General features: G+C 49.1%; 1 protein-coding gene across 1 annotated transcript in view; it reads left to right on the forward strand.

Annotated features, from left to right (window-relative positions):
* GRIK4 (glutamate ionotropic receptor kainate type subunit 4) overlaps nucleotides 1–20,715 on the forward strand; it is a 448,264-nt gene that overhangs the window by 403,127 nt on the left and 24,422 nt on the right. The window contains 3 exon segments of the mRNA XM_067751346.1: nucleotides 12,341–12,450; nucleotides 15,999–16,172; nucleotides 19,790–19,955. Of these exon segments, the coding sequence (XP_067607447.1) occupies nucleotides 12,341–12,450; nucleotides 15,999–16,172; nucleotides 19,790–19,955 (450 nt within the window).

Raw genomic sequence — 20,715 nt, forward strand, 5'->3', positions numbered from 1 at the left:
GACTCCCTCTCTTGATTATCTGTACTGGGGAATAAAGAGCGGATAATGTAATGTCACTTATACCTGGCCTGTCCCCTCTTCTGCATTCCTTACAAAAAAAGACTTCTCTGGTTAGGTGGCTAGAGTCAGTATAAAAATGAGTTTGAGAAAGCTCCCCCATGGGCACCAGAGGATGGACGTGACGTCAAAGTTACTGGCTGGTGGGGGGAGAGCACACCCTCATCCAAACTGGCTCTAAGTGCACAGCTACTATGTGGATTTCCCCAATGGTCCAGTCACTTTAGGCGTCCAAGGTCATGCCAACATGGTGTATTCCAGCACCTGGCACCACAAGGCTGCCCAGCAGGGAGGGACCCAAGAGCTCGCCCCACATGCCTGCTGAGGAAGTGACCCTCCAGCTTCTGATCTCAGCCTTGGAGAAAGGGGATTATCTGTGTCTGCAGCCTTAGCCTGCCAGCTGCCACGGCATCAGGAGCTGTGGCCCGTTTCTGCAGGAGGAAGGTCTTCTTGTAGAGACCACTCAGGCAGCTCCGAAGAGCCCGGTTCTGGGCTGGACCTCAGCGTCCATCATGACCCCTGCCTGACTTGGAAAAAGAGGGCAAATCATCTGGAAGAGGAGACAGCCTCAAAATCCCAAGCTCTCCAGGCTAAGACAGAAAGAAATGGGAGGTTTTGGTCACAGTCAATGCTGTGACGGGTGCGTCTGTCTTGTGAGTGAAGGGGGATTTTGATCCCTCCTCCTCTCCTTTCCACGAGGATAACTCCCATTCACTGAGTGCCTCTTATGTGCCAGATGCTCTTCAGGCCCCTGTGATGTGGGCTGTTGTTATGGATTGAATTGTGTCCCCTCCAAAGCTGTGTTGAAGCGTTAACCCCCCCAGCCCTGTGAATGTGACCTTACTTGGAAACAGCGTCCTTGCAGATAGAATCAAGTTAAGATGAGGTCATACTGGAATGGGGCAGGGCTGATCCAATGACTGATGTCGTTATAAAAAATGGGAAATTTGGCCATAGGCCTACAGGGGAGAAGACCTTGTGAATTTGGAGGCAGACTGGAGCGATGCATCTACAAGCCAAGAGACGCCACAGATTGCCAGCTGCCACCAGAAGCTCGAAGAAGACGAAGGAGTCCCTCCTGTAAAGCCTTCAGAGACAGCATGATCCTTGACACCTTGATTTGGAACTTCTAGGCTCTGGGGCTGTGAGACAATACATTTCCGTTGTGTTAGGCCCCCCAGTCGGTGGTACCTTGTTATGGCAGTCCTAGTGAATGAATACCATCGACTTGTTCTTATTTTAGAAATGAGAAAACAGTGGCAATCAGTTCTAAAAACGTGGCCAAGCCCATGCACCACTTAATGTAAGAGCAGAGTTCAAACCCAGGATGGTGTGGTGAGAGCCTGTGCTCTCTCTGTGACACCAGGCTGCCACCTGCCTTGTGTGACCTGTGCATAACTTGTAAGTGAGGCTCTCTGTGCCCCTGTTCTCAGTTGGTCCTCAGGGCCGTTCTTTGAGGAAAGAAGGAAGATGTTATAATTCCCATCTTACACATGAGGAGACCAAGGTCACCTCTGGAGCTGGGCCTGGAATCCAGGTCTCCTGACTCTTGGGACAACGTTCTTGTCATCATTACATCTATTGGTACCCCCGAGGCAGCTTTCCAGCCAGTGCTGTTTCTTGAGCCTGCCCCACTGTGCCCCCCCACCCAACTGAGCCTTGAAGAGGATCCAAAAGAAATGGAGACACACAGCCTTTCTGCTCTGGCCAGACCACATGGCAAGGCTCTGGCCTTGATTTCTTGATTAAGGCCAAGGGCACTAGAGCTCCACTCGTGACCCGATGGGCAAAGAGGAACCACATGGGTGAAGACGCGTCATCCCAAGTGTTTCCACCCCCTGGGAACATCTGTTGCTAGGCTACCGTCACCACCCAGGACACGATTGTCCTGAATATCAACTCTGGCCAGAACCAAACTCCAGTTCTCCGATCCTCTGGACAATCTTAATTGCATCATTGGCCAGATGTTTCCTACCACGTGCAAACCTATAACTGTATGAGCTCCCCTGCATTAGTTCTGGGATGTGAAGTTTTATGTGCCAGCTCAGCGAGGCTCTAATGTCCAGATGTTTGGTCAACCCCTAGTCTAGATGATACTGTGAGGGTATTTTGCAGATGCAATTAGCATCTACAATCAGCTGATGTTAAGGAAAGGAGATGACCCTTGATAATATGGGTGGTCCTCATCCAATCAGTTAAAAGGCCTTGAGAACAAAAATGGGTTTCCCAAAACAAAAGGGATTCTGTATCAAGACTAACACATAGAAATCTTGTCTGAGTTTCCTGCCCTACAGATTTGGGACCTACCAGCTCCTACAATCACATGAGCCAATTCCTTGAAATAACTCTCTTTCACACACACACACACACACACACACACACACACACACACGCATGCACGCACACAGACCCCCTCCTGGTTCTCTCTGTCTCTCTGGAGAACCTAACCCACACAGCTCCCCTCTCAGGTCAGCATTCCTCCCCTCTCCCCACCTCCTTACTGACACACTAGTGTGCCACACAGCTGCTCAGATCTGATTTCTAACAGGGGGCCAAGCTGAGTAAAAATTGAGTGCTGGCGTAAACAGCTCACACTAAGCAGAACTGACAGTTTATGCGTTTATTCAACAAATATTTATTGAGTGCATTCTGTGTATGAGGCAGAATGCTTAGAAAGTACCAAAGAGTGAGCTGGGGAGAGAACGATCCTGATTCGATTAAATCAGGGGAGATCCAATGAGAACAAGTCTGAGATGAACTTCACAGAATCTGAAAGAAAAGAGGCATCAGCAGGAACAGCTAATACCAAAGGGTAGCCCGGCAGAGTTCACCATGAGCGCCAAAATCTAAAACTACACAGAGAAGCTCTCTCTGATACAATAGCGTTAAGTTGATGAAATTGAATGCTGGGTGTTTATTATTTTGTGAATTTTTTCTGATTGATAGTTCTCTGTGAGCAAAAATATGGTTCATTTAATTTCATTTATAATCTATAATGACCTAGAATCTCTTAGCTCTATGTCTGAGGTCACCTGAGTCAGGAGTGATTGTTACTGAAAAGTGAGCGTCTGGTGATAATCAAACCTCTGTGCAAAACTAAAAATAATTAACACAAAGTATAAATGACTAGTTAGAAATCCTTCAAAACCTTCCAAGATAACAAGTGGTGGCAGGTATGTCTCTGAAGCCTGAAGATAACCAGAAATAATTTGTGAATTTCCAGCAATCTCAGATTACCTAGGTTCTTTCATGAATGTGGATCGTCGTAAGTTGATTATGGGATATTTCCCTTCCTCCCAACCTTGGGGCATAATCTGTTTTTGCCCAGGCATCTCCAGGGCCAAAATCAGAAGAATGTTTTGCTCTTTTGACCTCTACTCCCTGCCACTCAGAGGCTGACTAAGGATCCTGGCTTTGGCATTTGTTACTGTAGATCCCTCTCGCTTATTAAAACTCTCTCTGTTCCTAGCATCCAAGTCACCATTTTCTCCCGCTGTTCCTCCTGACTCTCTGATTATTGCTTCTTCCACCATTTCTGTTGCTTCCTCTCTCTCTCTCTCTCTCTCTCTCTGTTTGCCTCTTAAATGTCCGTGGCCCTTTTCTATTCTCACTCTCCCAATTCTCTGCCTAGATAATCTCACCCTTTCCCAAATCTATAAATCTAACCCTGACTGCTCCCCTAAATTCCAGAAGCATATTTTAAACACATTACTAAGGCGTCCCCACCTGGATATCTCAGAGGCACCTCAAAAACAGTGACACGAACCTCATTCGGTATATTCCTCCCTCCCCTCCTCTGTCCCATCTCAGGTAACACCATCTCTATCCAGCCACCTGAGCTGTCCATCGCTTCTCTTTCCTCACATGGTCAGTTGGTCTGCTCACGTCCTAAATAGTCCTAGATATACTCTCCTCATCTCTAACCTCAACTGCTGCCATCCCATTGGCCTGTATCCTCCTTGAAGGCAGGTGTTTCTTATCCATTACTGTATCCCCATCAAAGGGCCACTGTTATTGTAAGCATTCACCAGGAAGCAATAGAGTGAAAATCATGGACTCTGGAGCCAGACTGCCTGGTTTATTCCCAGATCTGACACTCAATGGCTGCAGGGCACCTGTGTCTCAGCTTATTCATCTGTAAAAATGGGTTGCCATGCACATTTAATGAGGATAGATATGTAATGCACTTATAACAGCGCCTGACGTGTGCACAATAAAGTGTTAGTTATTACACTTTTTATTGAAGTATAGTCGGTTTATAATGTTTCAGGTGTACAGCGAAGTGATTCAATTATATATGTAATTGAATATAGTTGAGATGTTGAATCTAGTTCCTTGTGCTATACAGTAGGTCCTTGTTATTTATCTATTTTTATATAGTAGTGTGTATCTATTAATCCCAAATTCCCAATTTATCCCTTCCCCCAGCTATTACATTTCATAAATGTATGTGAACTTCTCTCCACTACCATCTATCCTCAATCCATCCTGCAGCCTGAGAGTTGTTTTATTTTATTTATTTATTTATCTTTTTTTCACAAATGTCATCATATCAGCTTCCGACTTAAAATCATTCACCGGCTGCACATCACTTACGAGAAAAATCCAGCCTTCTTAGCGTGGAGAATAAAAGCCGATCTCTCCTGTTCCACTTCCATCTCTTTGCTGCAGGCACCTTCATCCTGTACTGCTTACTCCTTTTCCCATCATGTCAACCTCTTCCTGTCTTCTTATCTAGATTCATACTCATCTTCTTGTCCCTCAACTGTCTAACAAGGTCTTCCCTAGCCTTTAATACCCAGCTCAAATGGCACTTGTCAAATGTGACTCCCCTAGATGGGGCTGATTGCTTCTTTCTCTGAGCTGCTGCCCTCTGCCTGTACCTCTATAACAACATCTATATGCTGCGTTATATTACTCTTTGTTTATCTCTCTCTCCCTGAGTAGATCCTAGTGGGAGATACACTGGGGAGAAAGTACCCTTTTGCCAGACCATACATTTTTTAAAATTGAAGTATAGTTGATTTACAATGTTGTGTTAGTTTTGCTGGTATACAGCAAAGTGATTCCGTTATGCATATGTACCTATATATTCTTTTTCATATTCTTTTCCATTATGGTTTATTACAGGATACTGAATAGAGTTCCCTGTGCTATACAATAGGACTTTGTTGTTGATCGATTCTATATATAATAGTTTGCATCTGCTAATCCCAAACTCCCAATCCAACCCTCCCCCACCCCCCCCTCCCCTTGGCAACCAGAAGTCTGTTCTCTATGTCTGTGAGTCTGTTTCTGTTTTGTCCATAAGTCCATTTGTGTCACATTTTAGATTCCACATATAAGTGATATTGTATGGTATTAGACCATAAATTTTTATGATATGATTTTTGGTATGGAAAATATCTCATCCTAAACATGTGATATTTACTTCATAAGTACAGAGGGAAGAAAGGAAGGGGGAGGGAGGGAGGGACCTGTGATTCTGCAGGCAGTGACCACCACTTCCCTTGGTGGCTCACGGTCGAGCAGCACTGACCCCCAGGAGCCTGGCTTCTGCCAGGAGGCCCAGTATTCCAGGCAGTAGGATGAGTGACCCAAATAGATTTCTTTTTACTTTCTGGCCTTTACTCTATTGGCCTTGAGAACAAAAAGTGAGGGGAGGCAGATGTTGGGGCAGCTCAGACCCATCCTGTGCTCAGGCCTGGTCGTGGCGGCCACCTGAACCCATTGCTCCCTCCCTCCCTGATGCCTCCACATACCACAGACAGCATAGCACCGACCTGAGAAGGCATGGGAACCCCCGGCTGGGGCCAGATGAGCTTCCAGGCCATACATGGAGGATTCAGCCTTTAGAATCTGGGGTGTCCCCTGGTACTGCAAAGATAGGAGTCAAACGACTGGACATCTGAAGTTCAAGACTCTCCTGATTTCCTTGGCATATTAGCACATTTCTTCTTATTGAGAAGTTCAGTATTTAGCATAGCAGTGTAACCCCAAGGGCATTTTGCAGTCCAGAGTTCTATAGAATTGATGCATACTGTAAGCTCCCAAATATCTGTGAATGGAAGAGGAAAGATCATAGAAAAACAAAACCATTCACATTTGATGTTAGAGTGTATCATGTAGTTTTCTCTCTGTCTTTTTTTCTGCAGCAGCAATTTCCCTAATGATGTTTTGCTCAGATTAATATTAAAGTAAGTTTGTATGCCTCAAGCACACACTGACTGCTGAAGCAAAGCCTCATCAGAGCGTGCCAGAAACCAACCTGGGATTTGACATTGGCGCATATAGCCCCAGATGGATAATCAAGTTTAAACAATTCAGTGTCAATATATTCAAGGAGGTTGGGTGTATGTCCAGTATATTTGTATGTTGACTAACACCTCTTTATTCATGAAGCACTTTCACATACAGTCTCTGGTTTAGTACAGCCATCCCCCGAGGCAGGCAGTAGGATTCCCATTTTGCACAGAAGGATTCTGAGGCCAGTCGTGGCTAGTGGTGCAGTGGAAAGAGGAAAGAGAGTGCAATGGTGGGGTGGCATGGAACCCAGGTTTTCGATCTCCAAGTCCATACATTTCCAATTATCTATCTTTATGGTACAGTAGGTATATTTCTCTGTGTCAAGGTCATGTGTTAGGTGATCTTTCAAGATCCCTTCTAATCAGAGGATACTATCTATGATCCCATATAGTGTCCTAAGCCAGCCAGAACATCTAAGCCTCCCTTGAAAATGTGAGTTTACTATTTTCCTGTCCAACGTCCTGCTCCACCTTTGAATAGCAAATGTGAAAGTTTCACACTCTGTTCTTTTTCTCTTCTTAACTCTTGGCTAGAGTCTTATCTCTAAACAAAAGTAAAAAAAAAAAAAAAAAAAAAAAACAGAAAGAAAAGAAAAAAACAAAGCAGACAGTGATTAAAAAGTGAGCAAGAAATAAATGTCAACATTAAATGAATGTCTGGCATTTTTGCTGGATGTATCAGTTGTTTTTCAAGAAGGTCTGTTTCATCTCAGAAAGACTGTCTAGGAAAATGGAGAACAAAGCTAAGTAAACCAGTGAATCATTTCTAATACTGCTTAATACTCTGTTATAAGAAAACAGAAAATGAATAAAGTTCTGTTCCTTAAAGCTAAGTAACATGATAGCCCATATAATGGAAATATGGTTCCCTGAATGTATAATCATGTTAATATTGGTTATTTATTGAGTTCTCCTCTCTCAAGAAGTTCAAGGACTTTATCAACATTACTTTAGTAGTTCTCACATCGCCCCCTTCACGTTGATTGTGGTGTCCCACTTTCTGGAAGAAGAAAACAGCACCAGCGAAGCTGAGTGGCTCACCTAGGATCACTTAGCAAGGCAAGGTCAGGGCCAGGTTTAGAACTTAGGTCTTCTCCTGCCAGATTTCCAATCAGCAAAGTGAAAATAGATATGCCAGCATCTGGGTTATATAGGCAACAAACCCATCTGGGTGTTTTAAGTGAAGAGGAATTAACTGCTTACTTCTTTTTTACTCTTGGAGCCGGATGTGAGAAGTGCGTGCTAAACCAAAGTATCATCGAGACAGTCCACTGCAGACACACTGAGGGGGGTTATCCATGGGCTCCTGGCGCTTCCCTTAGCCCTAAAGAGTATCTTATTGGCCATTGATGACAAGTAGGAGTGGAAAGAAACCTCTCTGTGAATGGCCATTTAGTTCTAAAGCCTGGCAAAACCACATGGGGGACAGGATGTGCCTTTGTCATCGGCTGTGCTGGAGAAGGAGCGGATTCAGGGAAGGAAGAGAGTTGCTATCACTGGTTTGTGTGTAGGAAATGGGGATGAGGGTACACAGCCCTTACATAGACACAGGAGAACCTGCTGCACATCTGAGCCACTCTGTCTTGACTTTTTGGGGAAGGCTGAGGTGGAACTGAGTTCCAAAGATTGCAATCACCAGCTTCTAAGGGCCAGCCTTCCAGAAGAGAGCCTGGTATTACCCTAATCGCTTCCCTGGAGAGCCCTGGGGGAACCCTCATGATTTATGTATTATTACCCATGGAAACTCTAGGAGCTATGGAAAGCGACTGTGGCCAGACAGCATTCTCCCTCCAAGCATCTTTAGCACGTGCTCCTATAGGACAGAAAATAGTATTTCTTGTCCACTGAGGGAGAATCAATATAAAAGGAAGTTCCCTCTTTTGTCATATACCATCTCCCTACACCCCCTTCACTCGTGGCTACCATTAGACAGAGGGGGAGCAAACACTTCTATAGCACTTACCGTGTGTTAAAACAACCCATGAGGTAGGTTTTATTACTACCCCCATGTTACAAAAGAGGAAATGGAGACCCAGAGAGGTGAAGTAACTTGCACAGGGACACATAATTGTACGTGGCACAGCCAGGATTCAATCCTGGACAGGCTGACTCCAGAGTCTGCGTTTTAATTCACTACCTGCCCTGCATTACCTGGCTCCGGTGTCCTTATGCATTTGGCTCCAGACTCTGGGAAAGCAATTACTTCCTTACTATAACGTCATTTCTTCTAGTACATAGAGAAGGAAGTATCAGTGAGTTCACAGATTTTCTTTATGGATAAGAGGAATTTTCAACAGGCAAGGGGAGATTAGTACCACTTCATAGCTCCATGGACAGCTCCACTGCTAATATTCAAAGGGCCTCACCATGCAGGGGTTGTGGTCATTGGGTGACCAGCCCGGTCTCTTTCACCATCAGACGGCATCAGTGATGCTGGCTCTGATGTGGTCAGTCTGAAGCATCATTGTCTCTGAGGTGGACAGTACACAAGTCAAGGAACCAGTTTTCATTTTGGTGCCACCCCATCTGCAGGACTTGATCTGCCGTAGACATTTGGGGCATAGACTATATATAACCAGTTATCTACCTTCAAAGTGGTTGTATTCGCCAGAAGGAACCAGCCCAACCTGTAGTCAACAGAGACACGTATAAATCAATACAAATGCCTATAAATGCAACAGAGTCATCATAAATGATGATGGGTATAAATAAATGATGTTTAGAGTACTTTAAGGGGGTGAGATTGAGTAGGTTGGGATTCTGCTGGTATTGGGAAGAAGGCATGGGATTAATGAAGGAGTTTATTGGAGCAAATTCAAAGATAAAAAGGAGAGGGAGACGTGGTACAGCTGCCATTTGAAAGAAGGAGAGCATGGCATCCCTATGGCACAGTTGGCGAATGAGCACCAGAGAAATTGAAGCCATCACCAGTGATTTGAGCAAGGCGCTTAATCTCCGTGGGTCGCAGTTCTTCCATCTGTCAATATGGAGAACTGGGTACTGAAATCAAGAGAACGTAGTGAAGCATTTTGAGTTCTTCAGAAGAAGAGCATCACCGTCATATATCCTTTGGGTTAAGGAAAATCTATTACTAGGAAGAAATGCCTGTGGCGTGTGACACCTGATTTGCCCCAAGCACCAGTACTCAGATGTCTTTGGGGAAGGAAGCAATCAAAAGCATCTGCATAGAAAAAAAAAAAAAAGGTAGGCGGTCAGAGCCTTACAAGTAACATACTTCTCTTTGGCATCAGAAAAACAGCTTGGGCTCAGCCCAAGCCTAGGCTGTGCGAGCTCAGACCCAAATCTCAAATGACTGCCCATTCCTTGCTCTTCTGGTTGGCGTCGGTCAATCACAAGTGGAATCAGATGTTGCCTTGCCAACGTGACTGATATGTTTCCAATGGAGCTCTGTTTATGTCTTGATCCTTGTTTGTGTGATGTTCTATGTTTTATAACTTGAGTCTCCAGGAATTTTTCCCATGGCTGTGCATCATTTCTTATCACCCATAACCAAATATGGCAGCTTTAAATAGTGCTGTCATTTTCCTCAATTTCACTTGTTGTGATATAATCAGGTATAGATTTCTGACATTGAGCATCTAATGGGGTTTCAGATTCAGAAAGCTACAATGAAAGATTTTTTTCTCTTGGATATCTCTCAACTGGGAGACACAGAGTGAAATAGTCATGAGCGAGAGGCGTAGAATTCATGTCCGTTTGCCCAGAGAAGCTCTGGGGGATAGAAGGACCCCAGGAGTGGCCCATGCTAGTGATTTCTGCTGCAGAAGGTGTATATGCATCATGAGGGCCTTCTTCCCCCTTCTGGACTCACTCTGTGTCTTCCTTTGTCTGCCACTGGCTCTTAGGATGAAGACAAAGACATGGTTAGCCCGTGATGGACACAAGAATGACTAACTCAGGACTCTCATTCTGCTGCTCTTGAGTCCTTCTTCCTGTTAGAGAATTTACATAGTGATAGGACCAGACATACTTAAAGGGCCCATTCCCCATTTCTCTCCTGTTCCCTTGCTCACTGGGCTTTGTCCCTCAAGTTGTTTTATTTTCCCAGTCAATCGCCTGAGTGTTCTGTGCAGCTCAAGCATGAATGCACATGAGGCAGAGTACTTGCAATTGGTATCAAAGGGCAGTTCCCTGGTCTCAGCCTTATTGGGAGAGAAAACCAGTTTCAGACAGACCACCCAAGGGGTCACTGTCACACTGATGAAGGGCCCAAGAACAGGTGCCCCACTGGCAGAGGATAAGCTTTGACTTCTTCACTCTGTACCCTCCGGACTGTGTCCCCAAATGGGAGTGTAAAAACTGTACTCCCAAGTGCTTTCGGAATTTGCCTACTGGCTTTCTGGGAAGGGATGGAAAACCCACCAGAAGAGAAGTCGAAAATCACCCACGACTGGAGCTGTTCGAATACAAGGGGACCATGCAGGGTTGTCTCCCCCGCTCCTTAGATGCTGCACTGGGACAGCTATTGTTACCTAGAGTTTCTCAGCATGGGCTCCATGGTCTGGCTGTCCTTGGATAACGAAAGCCCAGAAAGCTGGTTGAGATCAGTACTGGCATAGGCAGCTGCCCTTTGTGTTTCTGGGGACCCCAGTGTAAAAGTGACATATACCTTGTTAGTGACAGTAGGCTTTGCCGTGACTCATATATACTTGAGCTCGAAAGTTTACATGTTTGTAGAACCCCTGAGCTTAATACTGATTTTCTGCCCTATCCATGGACTTCCTAGATTCCTGGAATCATAAAATCATATCATTTTCAATTTAGAATGGTCTTTAGGGAGCATCTAGTCCAGCGGTTTCATAGTAAATGGAAGAAGTAAGCCTGATGCAAGACCAAGGCAGCCGTAGGGAGCTTCAGAGAGGGGCCCTGTCTTGACTGGGCAGCCGCCACTCAGCTCCAGCTGGTTGAGAATTAGGCCCAGTGTTGCCAGATCGCCCATTTTTTAAGCCAGAAATCTGGATTTTTATGTGAAATCTCCCAATCATTTAATGTTGGCAATTAATCAAAATGGGTAAGCACTGCAGGTAAACAAACAAGTTGTCTGTGGGCTGCAGGTCACCAGGGTGTCACCTTTGATCTAGTCCAGCTCCAACGGAGGCTGAAGGGGGGTGTGCACTTGCCAGAGACCACACAGCTGAAGACTGGGACCAGGTTCTGGAACTCCTTCTCATTCTGTCTCACTTTCCTACAGAAAATGCCCTGGAGCTTGGTCCTCAGCTCTCTGTTCCTGGCTCCATCCTTTGGCTCCCATGACTCTAGTCAAGCATGTCCCTGTGCTGGGGACAAACATTTTCCCCACAGCATCATGGTACAAGCCCTGGGCTTTGTGTCAGGAAGCGTGCATTTGAGTCCCAGCTCTTCCACTGATTAGCCCTATAACCTTGGACACATCTCTCGAGTGCCCTGGGCTTTGATTTCTCCCCTAATACAATGAAAATAAGAATCTGGGCCTCACAGCACCGGTTTGAGGTCTTACTGTGTGTGAGATCACACTGCAAACAGATAAACCAAGGATGCCTGTCCTATTAGCATCCTCACGAGAAAGAGGTGAGTGTCTGAGTGGGGGGCTAGCGTTCCATCCACCACCGCAGACATCAACAGTTCAAAAGTGCTTCAGAGCCCAAACACACTGCCCCTGGAGGTTGTGGGGACAGCACATAAGGGGCACTGAGGGCTGTTCTGCTTGCCCAGCACAGAGCCTCCTTCATCCTAGGAAGTAACGAGGGCCCCCGGCTGTTCTTTTGTTTCATCTTCTGAGATCAGGGCTGGGTTAGTGTTTCAGAGCAGCCCCCTCTACACCTTCAGCCCTGTGTCATTTAAACCAATCACCCATAACCCGAGGCAATGCAATCTGGGGCCAGACCCAGGTCACCATCCCCTCTGCCCTGCCCTGCCCTTCCCAAGGGTCATGCTGACTGAATGTAGACGGTGAATCTTGTTTTTATTTCCATTTCCAGGGCCGCAGACCCGGCTATTTCTCCTTCCTGGACCCTTTTTCTCCTGGCGTCTGGCTCTTCATGCTTCTAGCCTATCTGGCCGTCAGCTGTGTCCTCTTCCTAGTGGCTCGGTACTCTCCTCTCCCCTTCCCTGTCCTCACACCGCCACCTCGTGTCCACCTCTGGGAACTGCATGGGAGGGGGTGGGGAGCCGCAGAACGGTGGGTTGAGAAGCCCTTGGTGCCAAACCAGAGGGACGGGAGAGGGACTCAGGACCTGAACCACTCTGCCCAGCTGTTGACCTGGCACTGCCCATCCATCCGTCTTTGCCCACATCCCCTACTATGCGCAGAGAAGACAGGCGAGCTTGTCCGCATTTGCTTCTGCGCCCCTGCCTCTTACCCCTCTCGTTCCCCAGTCTCCAGCCCGCCTGCTTGTGTAGGAGCTTAGGGAGAGAGAGGAGGGGAGGAAGGTGGCAGGAAGATCACTCTGATTAAGTTCCGAGCCTTTGGCAGCCCTGGCATCCGTCCTTGCCAGGATCTGCTACAAAGTGCTGAATGACAAGAAGCAGAGCCTGCAAATCTGGAGTGGGGGACTGGAGGCCTCCTCTGCAGAGGGCCTGGCCCTTCCCCAGCCCGAGTCTGTCTGTGAAAGCACAGCTGCCTTGTTGAATGGGGACTGTGGAGGGCGGCTGGCAGCAGGGGGGCAGGACAGAGAGAAGCATTGGCAAGCAGAGCTGAGTTGAGACACGTGGTCCAGATCAGGGGTTGGGGAGAGAACCAGCGCCCCCGCCCCCGCCCCCGGAAACCAGAGACTGTCCCTGGGCCTACGGAAGAAGCCGAGGAGCATCCCAGCAAGAGGCACAGAGAGGGTTGTTTCTCTCTGAGGCTCGGTTGGACCAGCCTGGGCTTCAGGAGAGCCAGCTGACTCCCCAGAAGCAGCACAAGCTCTTGTGGCTCAGGGTCATTCCCTCAGATCCCCGATTCCCACCCAGTGCTCAGCTCACCACCCCGGAGGAGCTTCTCAAGGGCTGACAGTGGCTCTGGTCCAGCGGTCTCCTTTGCCTTGGGGCCACAGAAGCAGGGCCCGATGATTCTGTAGTGAACATTCCACCTCTGTGGGGTGGGGTCTTCCCCAAGAGCATGTCTATTCAGTGCTTGAGGGGAGACTGTGCTCCCTCCGGTTAGAAGATGGAGCCCCAAGGAACTGCGGGGTTCCAAACTCCAGGGCAGTTCCCAGCCTGCCCGAGAGGCATTGAATCACTCAGTCTGAGCCTCTTCCAGAGGAGATCAAAGCCAAGTTCAGGAAGTCCTCCCTGGCCCATGAGATCCAACCAAACAGGGAAAGGCCTTGCTTACAACCTGGTCATCTTCAAAGGCTGCTGATGCTTTGGCACTCGGGCGCCACCACCCCCCGCCCCGGGCCTGTAGGCATTGCCACTGTCAAGTATCTGTCGTCCGTGTCGACTGGCGAGGCTTCCCCTCTGCACTTGGCCGCACTGCCTGCGGCTGCTCAAACGAAACTGTCTGCCTGAGTCCTGTCTCCGCTGCCCTGCAGTTCGCTCTTGCTCCCTTTGATTGAGCCCCTGTGTGTAGTAAGCCATGGCTCTCAGGTGACCTCGGAGGCCTGCAAATGGTCTTAGGGCTTGGTTACCAGACACACACACACACACACACACACACACACACACACACACACGGCTGCTTCACCACGCCTGCCACAGCCTGAAGCTTTTCAATCAGCCCTGGGGGCTTAAACAGCCCCTCTTCTCTGCCCTACACATACACACAAACACACACACACACAAACACACACACACATGCACACACTGCCCCCTAGGATCCAGAATTAACAAAAAGATTAACCAAGAAGAAACTGTACAAAAGGTCTGATCATACATCCTATATATACATATATCTATAATATCCTATATACGTAATATCTGAGCGTAGGGTAATCTGGCCCAAGGTAGTGGCTTTCAGACAGGGTTCCCCGAGCGTGGAGGCTCCTGGAAGTTTACAGAGACGTGGAGGGGCGATGTGAAGAGGCTGGACAGCCAGAGCTCTGGGACCTCAGCCCGTCTTCATTCAGACCAGCTCCACTTTTCTCTCATATATTGTACTTCCGGGTAAGATTTTAGAGGTGAAAAGATATTTGAAAACCACTGCTCTAAGGCAGCCGTTCCCAAGCCAGCTGATACCACAGTCACACAGGGAGCTTTAAAAAACTTGAATTTCTATGTCTGATCGTCTCCAAATCTCTAGGGATGGGGCCTGGAAATCTGTATTTTTGGAGCTCACTTCCAATGGCCCGTAGGCTTGGGAACCACCGAGGTGAGGCACCACGGGCACAAGCCAGCCCCGCAGGCTACGAAGAGAAGGGGCACATCTTGGGGCAGGGGCCAGCGATGGCACATTGGCCTTGTATTCGGGAACAGGCGGCAGCGATGGGAATGTGGGCCAGCCCTGCAGCATGGCACGTGCGCACTAGGCTGCAGGGAAGGCCGGGGATGATGGTAACACCCTGTGAAGAGGCAGACCTGCCCTGCTCTGCTCAGCACACGCCCAGACGCGTCTCTCACATCAGAGCTGGAAGGCTTTGTGTGGGAGACAGGCTGGGGCGGAAGAGGGAGAGCACGTGTCTAGTGGGCAGGAAGAAATGGCATTAGAGGTACCGCTGGGAGAGAGAGGCCAGCGTGAGGCTGCGAGCGACAGCGGGGGGGAGCGCCACCCTTCTCAACCCCGTGTGCCCATCATGCTCAGCTGGGGAGCCCTAAAAATGCTGATATCCAGGCCTTACCTGGACAAATTAAATCAGAACCTCTGGGTGTGGAATCCAGGTATTGGCATTATTTCAGAAGTTCCCAGAGCTTCCCTGGTGGCGCAGTGGTTGAGTCCGCCTGCCGATGCAGGGGACACGGGTTCGTGCCCCGGTCCGGGAAGACCCCACATGCCGCAGAGCGGCTGGGCCTGTGAGCCATGGCCTCTGTGACTGTGCGTCCAGAGCCTGTGCTCCGCAACGGGAGAGGCCACAACAGTGAGAGGCCCGCGTACCGCAAAAAAAAAAAAAAAAGCTCCCAGGTGAGTCTGAAACACAGACAGGGTTGAGAACCAGGGCCTGAGCCTGAGGGACCATCTGGGCCAGTGGTTCACAAAGTGTGGTCCCTGGACCAGTGGCATCCACATCAGCTAGGCACTTGCAGGTTCTAGGCCTCAACCCAATGTGCCAAATCAGACGCTTTTGCCGCCATCTGTGCTCTCCCAAGCCCTCTTGGTGATTCTGATGTCAGTTAAAGTTTGAGAATTACTACTCTAGGCCGACGGCTTTCAAGCCATGGCTCCGTGGGGCTGTAGGGTCTCTCTCTGGTCACTTTGGGGAACTGAAGGAGGCAGAACAAGCAATTCCCAGCCGTCCATTCTGTGACTTGATTTATTTTGAAAAAACTAAGATGTTTCTTTGATTAAAGAAAAACAGTTCCCAAACTGCCAACATAGTCCAACTTTCTCATTTTTCAGGGGGAACACCCAAGTCCCTTAGAGGGGAGGGGCTTAGCCAAGGCCACAGGCCAGCTACCAAGGTCTCGGGGCGAGGCCAGGCAGGGGAGCGCCCTCACACCCTCAGCACCCCTTCCTTCACGCCCATCCTCCGCAGCACTGGTATGTGTCCCTTTCTTTCACAGGTTGACGCCCTACGAGTGGTACACACCCCACCCGTGTGCCCAGGGCCGGTGCAACCTCCTGGTGAATCAGTACTCCCTCGGCAACAGCCTCTGGTTCCCGGTCGGGGGCTTCATGCAGCAGGGCTCCACCATCGCGCCTCGCGCCTTATCCACCCGCTGCGTCAGTGGCGTCTGGTAAGATCCTGGGTCCTCCGATGAGCCCTGATCCAGCTTCCGGTAGGCAGGAACCTCAGCTCTGCCCTAGGACAGCCTCTGCCAGCACAGAGGGTTTGGGGGCAGTGGCTGGGTGCGCTTTGTGCCATCTTTTCTCCTTCTCTGTTCTCTGCCTTGGAGGTCTAGATGCAGAGGGGAGCTAAGGCAGGAAAGGAGACCGAGTGAGAAAATGCCTTGACGGCCCACAGCAAAGCAGTTATAACTTCCTGACCTGAAAACGACCAGAGGTTGAGAGGCAGGGCCTGTGAACACATATGCAGATTTATGCAAATGTAAGCATGTAGCAGGAAGTCCCTGCAGGAGAAATCCAAGCCCACGCCCCCTCCAGCAGCTTTCTGGAGCTTTGCCCCTCTGCACCTGGCTCTGGGGGCCCGCCAGACCCATCCACCTTAGCAGGTGTGGGAAAACGCAAGCTGTTAGTAGCTCGGAGTTGGACAGGACCTCAGGGAGCAAGTTGCCATCGTGGTCTACACGGACAGTCAGCCAGCCTCTTCCTGGAGCTCCCTTCTCCTCTTGGCAGGGCAAAAGGAACATGGTGGAATGATTTGATGTGTGGGAAAGTTCTCTGAAAATTTGGAAGTGCTACATAAATCATTGCTATTAGGCCACTATGGGGGGAAATGAAATACCGATGTAGTGTTGAAAGGCAAGTTTCCCATCCTCACTTAAAAACCCACTGTCAGGTTTGGTGTCACAGCTTATAGGACTTAACAACCTTCATTTGCTCCTCTCTTTAGCCCGTGTAAGCCAGAGGAAAAGGAAAGGGGCATGGGTGCTGGGGACAGTGTGGTATCTGGACAGTTACCTAGGAGCCACTGGACTGGGGCTGATGGGCAGGTGGAAGCACAGCTGGGACTGATACAGTAGGATTTAAACCCTTGGGGCAAGGTGTTCACCCATTATCAGGTTGTGCCCAGGAGTCACTGAGCGGATCACTGTGGAGAGCTGGGTCTCACGTTCCCTGGCAGAAAGGATGGTCTTGTCAGGCACAGCCACAGAGCTCCCTCAAAATCCAGGAAATCTGGGCAGAAACCCATAGATGAGAAGTCAGCGGCAGATTCTGATCCCTTTCTGCTTGGGCTTTCCCTTCCAGAGGTGCTTGTTCCCATGTGCTGCACGCAGGGCTCCATTGCCTGCTGCCTTCACCTGTCAGCTCCCACCCCCAGGAATTCCCTCCTCCAGCGAAAGTCTGCCCCGGTGCTGAGGGGAACCACCTGTCCTGCAGGCTGTCGGCTCAGCCCACTGGCTCAGCAGTGCTTTAAAGAGCTGGCCCCAGGTGGCTCGGTTACGCTGCGCCAGAGCGTCTGTGGAAGGGAGGCTCGGCCCTTCCCAGCCCGGCCCAGGGGTGTTGGTGCACCCCTCTGCCTCTTGGAATTCTTGGTTATAAAATCAGGGCCTCAGTTAGGTTGGCTCCCTGGGGAGTGAGAGGTCAGAAAACAGGGCCATCGTGGCCTACCGTGGCACCCTCACCCAGAGCAAGCAACGGAAAATGCCCCGTTGCCGAGAATGCCAGCTTCACAATGATAATGTCCCTTTCACCCAGGAGCAAGTCTCCACTGGCCCCTCTGGAGGGAGAGTGGGCATGATTTGCTTTGTCAGCAAAGGTGACGGGCTTGCAATGAGCTACTTACTCTCTCTGACCCGTCCTTTGTGACCAGTGGCAAAAGCAGCCACATGGCTGCCCAGGGCGGAACGGATGCCAGAGTGTAGCCATGGGGCTGGGGGAAGCTCCCCAGCCAGCTCTGAGGTCATGTCCACACCCAGGGCTCATTAACCCACGACAGTGTGGCAGAGCAGCTTCCGAATGCACACCTCCACCTGGGGACAACTCACCACCACCACCCCAGCCTCCTCTGGGGGAAGCTCATGAGAAACAACTTCCAAGAGACTGTAAGAGCCCAGGCAGGAGCAAGGAGAACAGGTTTTGCAGATGGAGGGACTCCTGGCCCTTACAGGTCACAAGTAGGAAAGGTGGACAAATGATTTTCATTGCATCTCTACATGTCTCTGTATCTCACACTCATCTCATCCTTTACAGATTATTAGTCACTAATGACATATTATCTCACCTGATCTCACAACACTCCAAAGACAGGTGGACCAGACATTATTATCCCCCATTTATTAGACAAGCAAACGAGCTCAGAGGAAGTGTGTGGCTTTTCCCCAAGGTCTCACAGGTGGAACTGGACAAAGCCAGAAATAAAACCAGATCCCTTACTGGTGATCTGGCGTGCGTGGATGCGCCCATCAAGTTGAGGGATGCCCCTGTTCCTTCACTCCTGGGAGGCAGCCTGAAGGAATTCTTGGACACGTGGCAAAGGGGACAATGGGACTTCCTGCTCTTGGAAATCCACCTGGAAGCTGCCGGCTGCTGCAGCCCCTGGCAAACACTATGCCTTGGTTGGCAATGTCTTCATACTGAGTGAAGCCTCATTAATTCAGACTCCACTGGTTCAGAATTTGACGATTATCCAGCCTCAGTTGTGCTTACATATATCTTTGAACCCCTATAAACAAATGGATCAGGAAGCAGATCCACACTGCTGACCAGATGGTAGAAGTCTTGTTTAACCTACTTAAGTGAGCAAATTGGTTTTAATGACTTTAGCATGTATGCTGCCTGAGTTGCAAAACTATTCTAATTTTAAATAAGTCCGATCTGCCCAATAAAACACCCTTCCATTCTGAAATAGCACGACCATTGTAAAAGCATTTTTTTTTCCGGTACGTGGGCCTCTCACTGTTGTGGCCCCTCCCGCCGCGGAGCACAGGCTCCGGACGCGCAGGCCCAGTGGCCATGGCTCACGGGCCCAGCCGCTCCGCGGCATGTGGGATCCTCCCGGAGCGGGGCACGAACCCGTGTCCCCTGCATCGGCAGGCAGACTCCCAACCACTGCGCCACCAGGGAAGCCCTAAAAGCATTTTCTAATTCCAACTTCTCAGCAGTCCGAAGGTGCTTTTCACCAGTTCATCTTGAAGAGTTTCTGCTGTTACAATTTGTAGAACTGGTTCTAGAATACAAATTTCTCAGGCACTTGGCCACGTGACTTTGCTTCTCTGAGCCTCGGTTTTCTCTTCTGTAAAATCAGGATAAGGTTTTCACCTCCCTGAGTTGTAGGGAGTACAGGAGATAGTGGGTGTGGCTCACAGTAGGTGCTCAGTACACGGCGATGCTGCTCTGAATGTCGGCTGCATCATGACGGGGCTGCGGGAGGCGTCCCAGGTCTAGCTCTGAACAGAGCCTCCAGGGCTGGCACCCTTAGCTCATTCACTAGCTCGTTACTCACCATCTCTCAAGCTGTCTCATGTTCATGGACACACTTCTTCTGAGTAGAAACCCAGTAATCACCTCCTTTAGGAAATAAGAGAAAGAAAACCACTGTCTTCTTCTAGGCCACCCTCCCAAGCCGTTCGTTTCTGTTGACATCAGATGCCCTGCCTCCTCTCTCTTCCCCCACTAGGCCCCTCAGAAGAGGGCCACCTGGTCTCTCCCGTGTCGCAGCAGGACTGGGGATGGGGTTTAAGACTCCTGGGCTGCCCCGGCAATGATGACGTCTCGGTCTTTTCCTACCTAGGTGGGCGTTCACGCTGATCATCATCTCATCCTACACAGCCAACCTGGCAGCCTTCCTGACCGTGCAGCGCATGGATGTGCCCATTGAGTCGGTGGACGACCTGGCGGACCAGACCGCCATCGAGTATGGCACGATTCACGGAGGCTCCAGCATGACCTTCTTCCAAGTAAACCCACATGGTTGCTCACCAGCGTCAGGAATCGGGCAGGATAAAGTGGAGATGTCTGTCCACTGGAGATAAAAACATCTTGCCTCATCCCATCACTCCTTTTGAACACCTCGTTTGGAGGTTCTCCTGGGGCTCATTTTTCCCCTGCTCCCCCAAATACCCATGGAACCAGGTCCCCACAGCACTTGGGTTAATATCAGCCTTGTCCCAAAGTGTTATACATGAATGGTTAGCGCTCCTTGAGACGATTTTAGTGGTAGAACTATTTTTTAATTGCAGTGGTTTCATATTTATTGTAATGAGTATTAGAAAAAAATATGCAGTGACTCTAACCTGTACTTTTATTTCTATTTCTGCACAAGATGAGGCTCACGTAGGCTTTTACATTTTTTAAGTAGGCTACATTTTATAAGTAGTGCTTAGACAAAGCAAGACTGGAGTAATACACAAATGACTAACATGTAAGGAAATTTAGATTAAGCCCAGCTGGTTTCATTGATCCCAGACTAGATAGATCTCAGATCAGGACCCTTTTGGCTTCTCCGAGGTTCCCTTGCAAGGCTCAGGAGCCGGCCCTGCCACCATGGTGTGTCAGCTGGCAGGCTACCAAGGCAGGCAGAGCCGGGCCAGACATAGGAGTAGTTTGCATTTGCTTCAGCCTCTCTAGGGAAGCAGATTCCCCTGGAGTCAGTGAGTGTCTATCCAACCTGTGACCCAAGAAGTTCATTATCACACTAAATGAGTCCAAGGCCTTCAG

This window comes from Pseudorca crassidens, chromosome 9, assembly GCF_039906515.1.
Source record: "Pseudorca crassidens isolate mPseCra1 chromosome 9, mPseCra1.hap1, whole genome shotgun sequence".
Classification (NCBI taxonomy): domain Eukaryota; kingdom Metazoa; phylum Chordata; class Mammalia; order Artiodactyla; family Delphinidae; genus Pseudorca; species Pseudorca crassidens.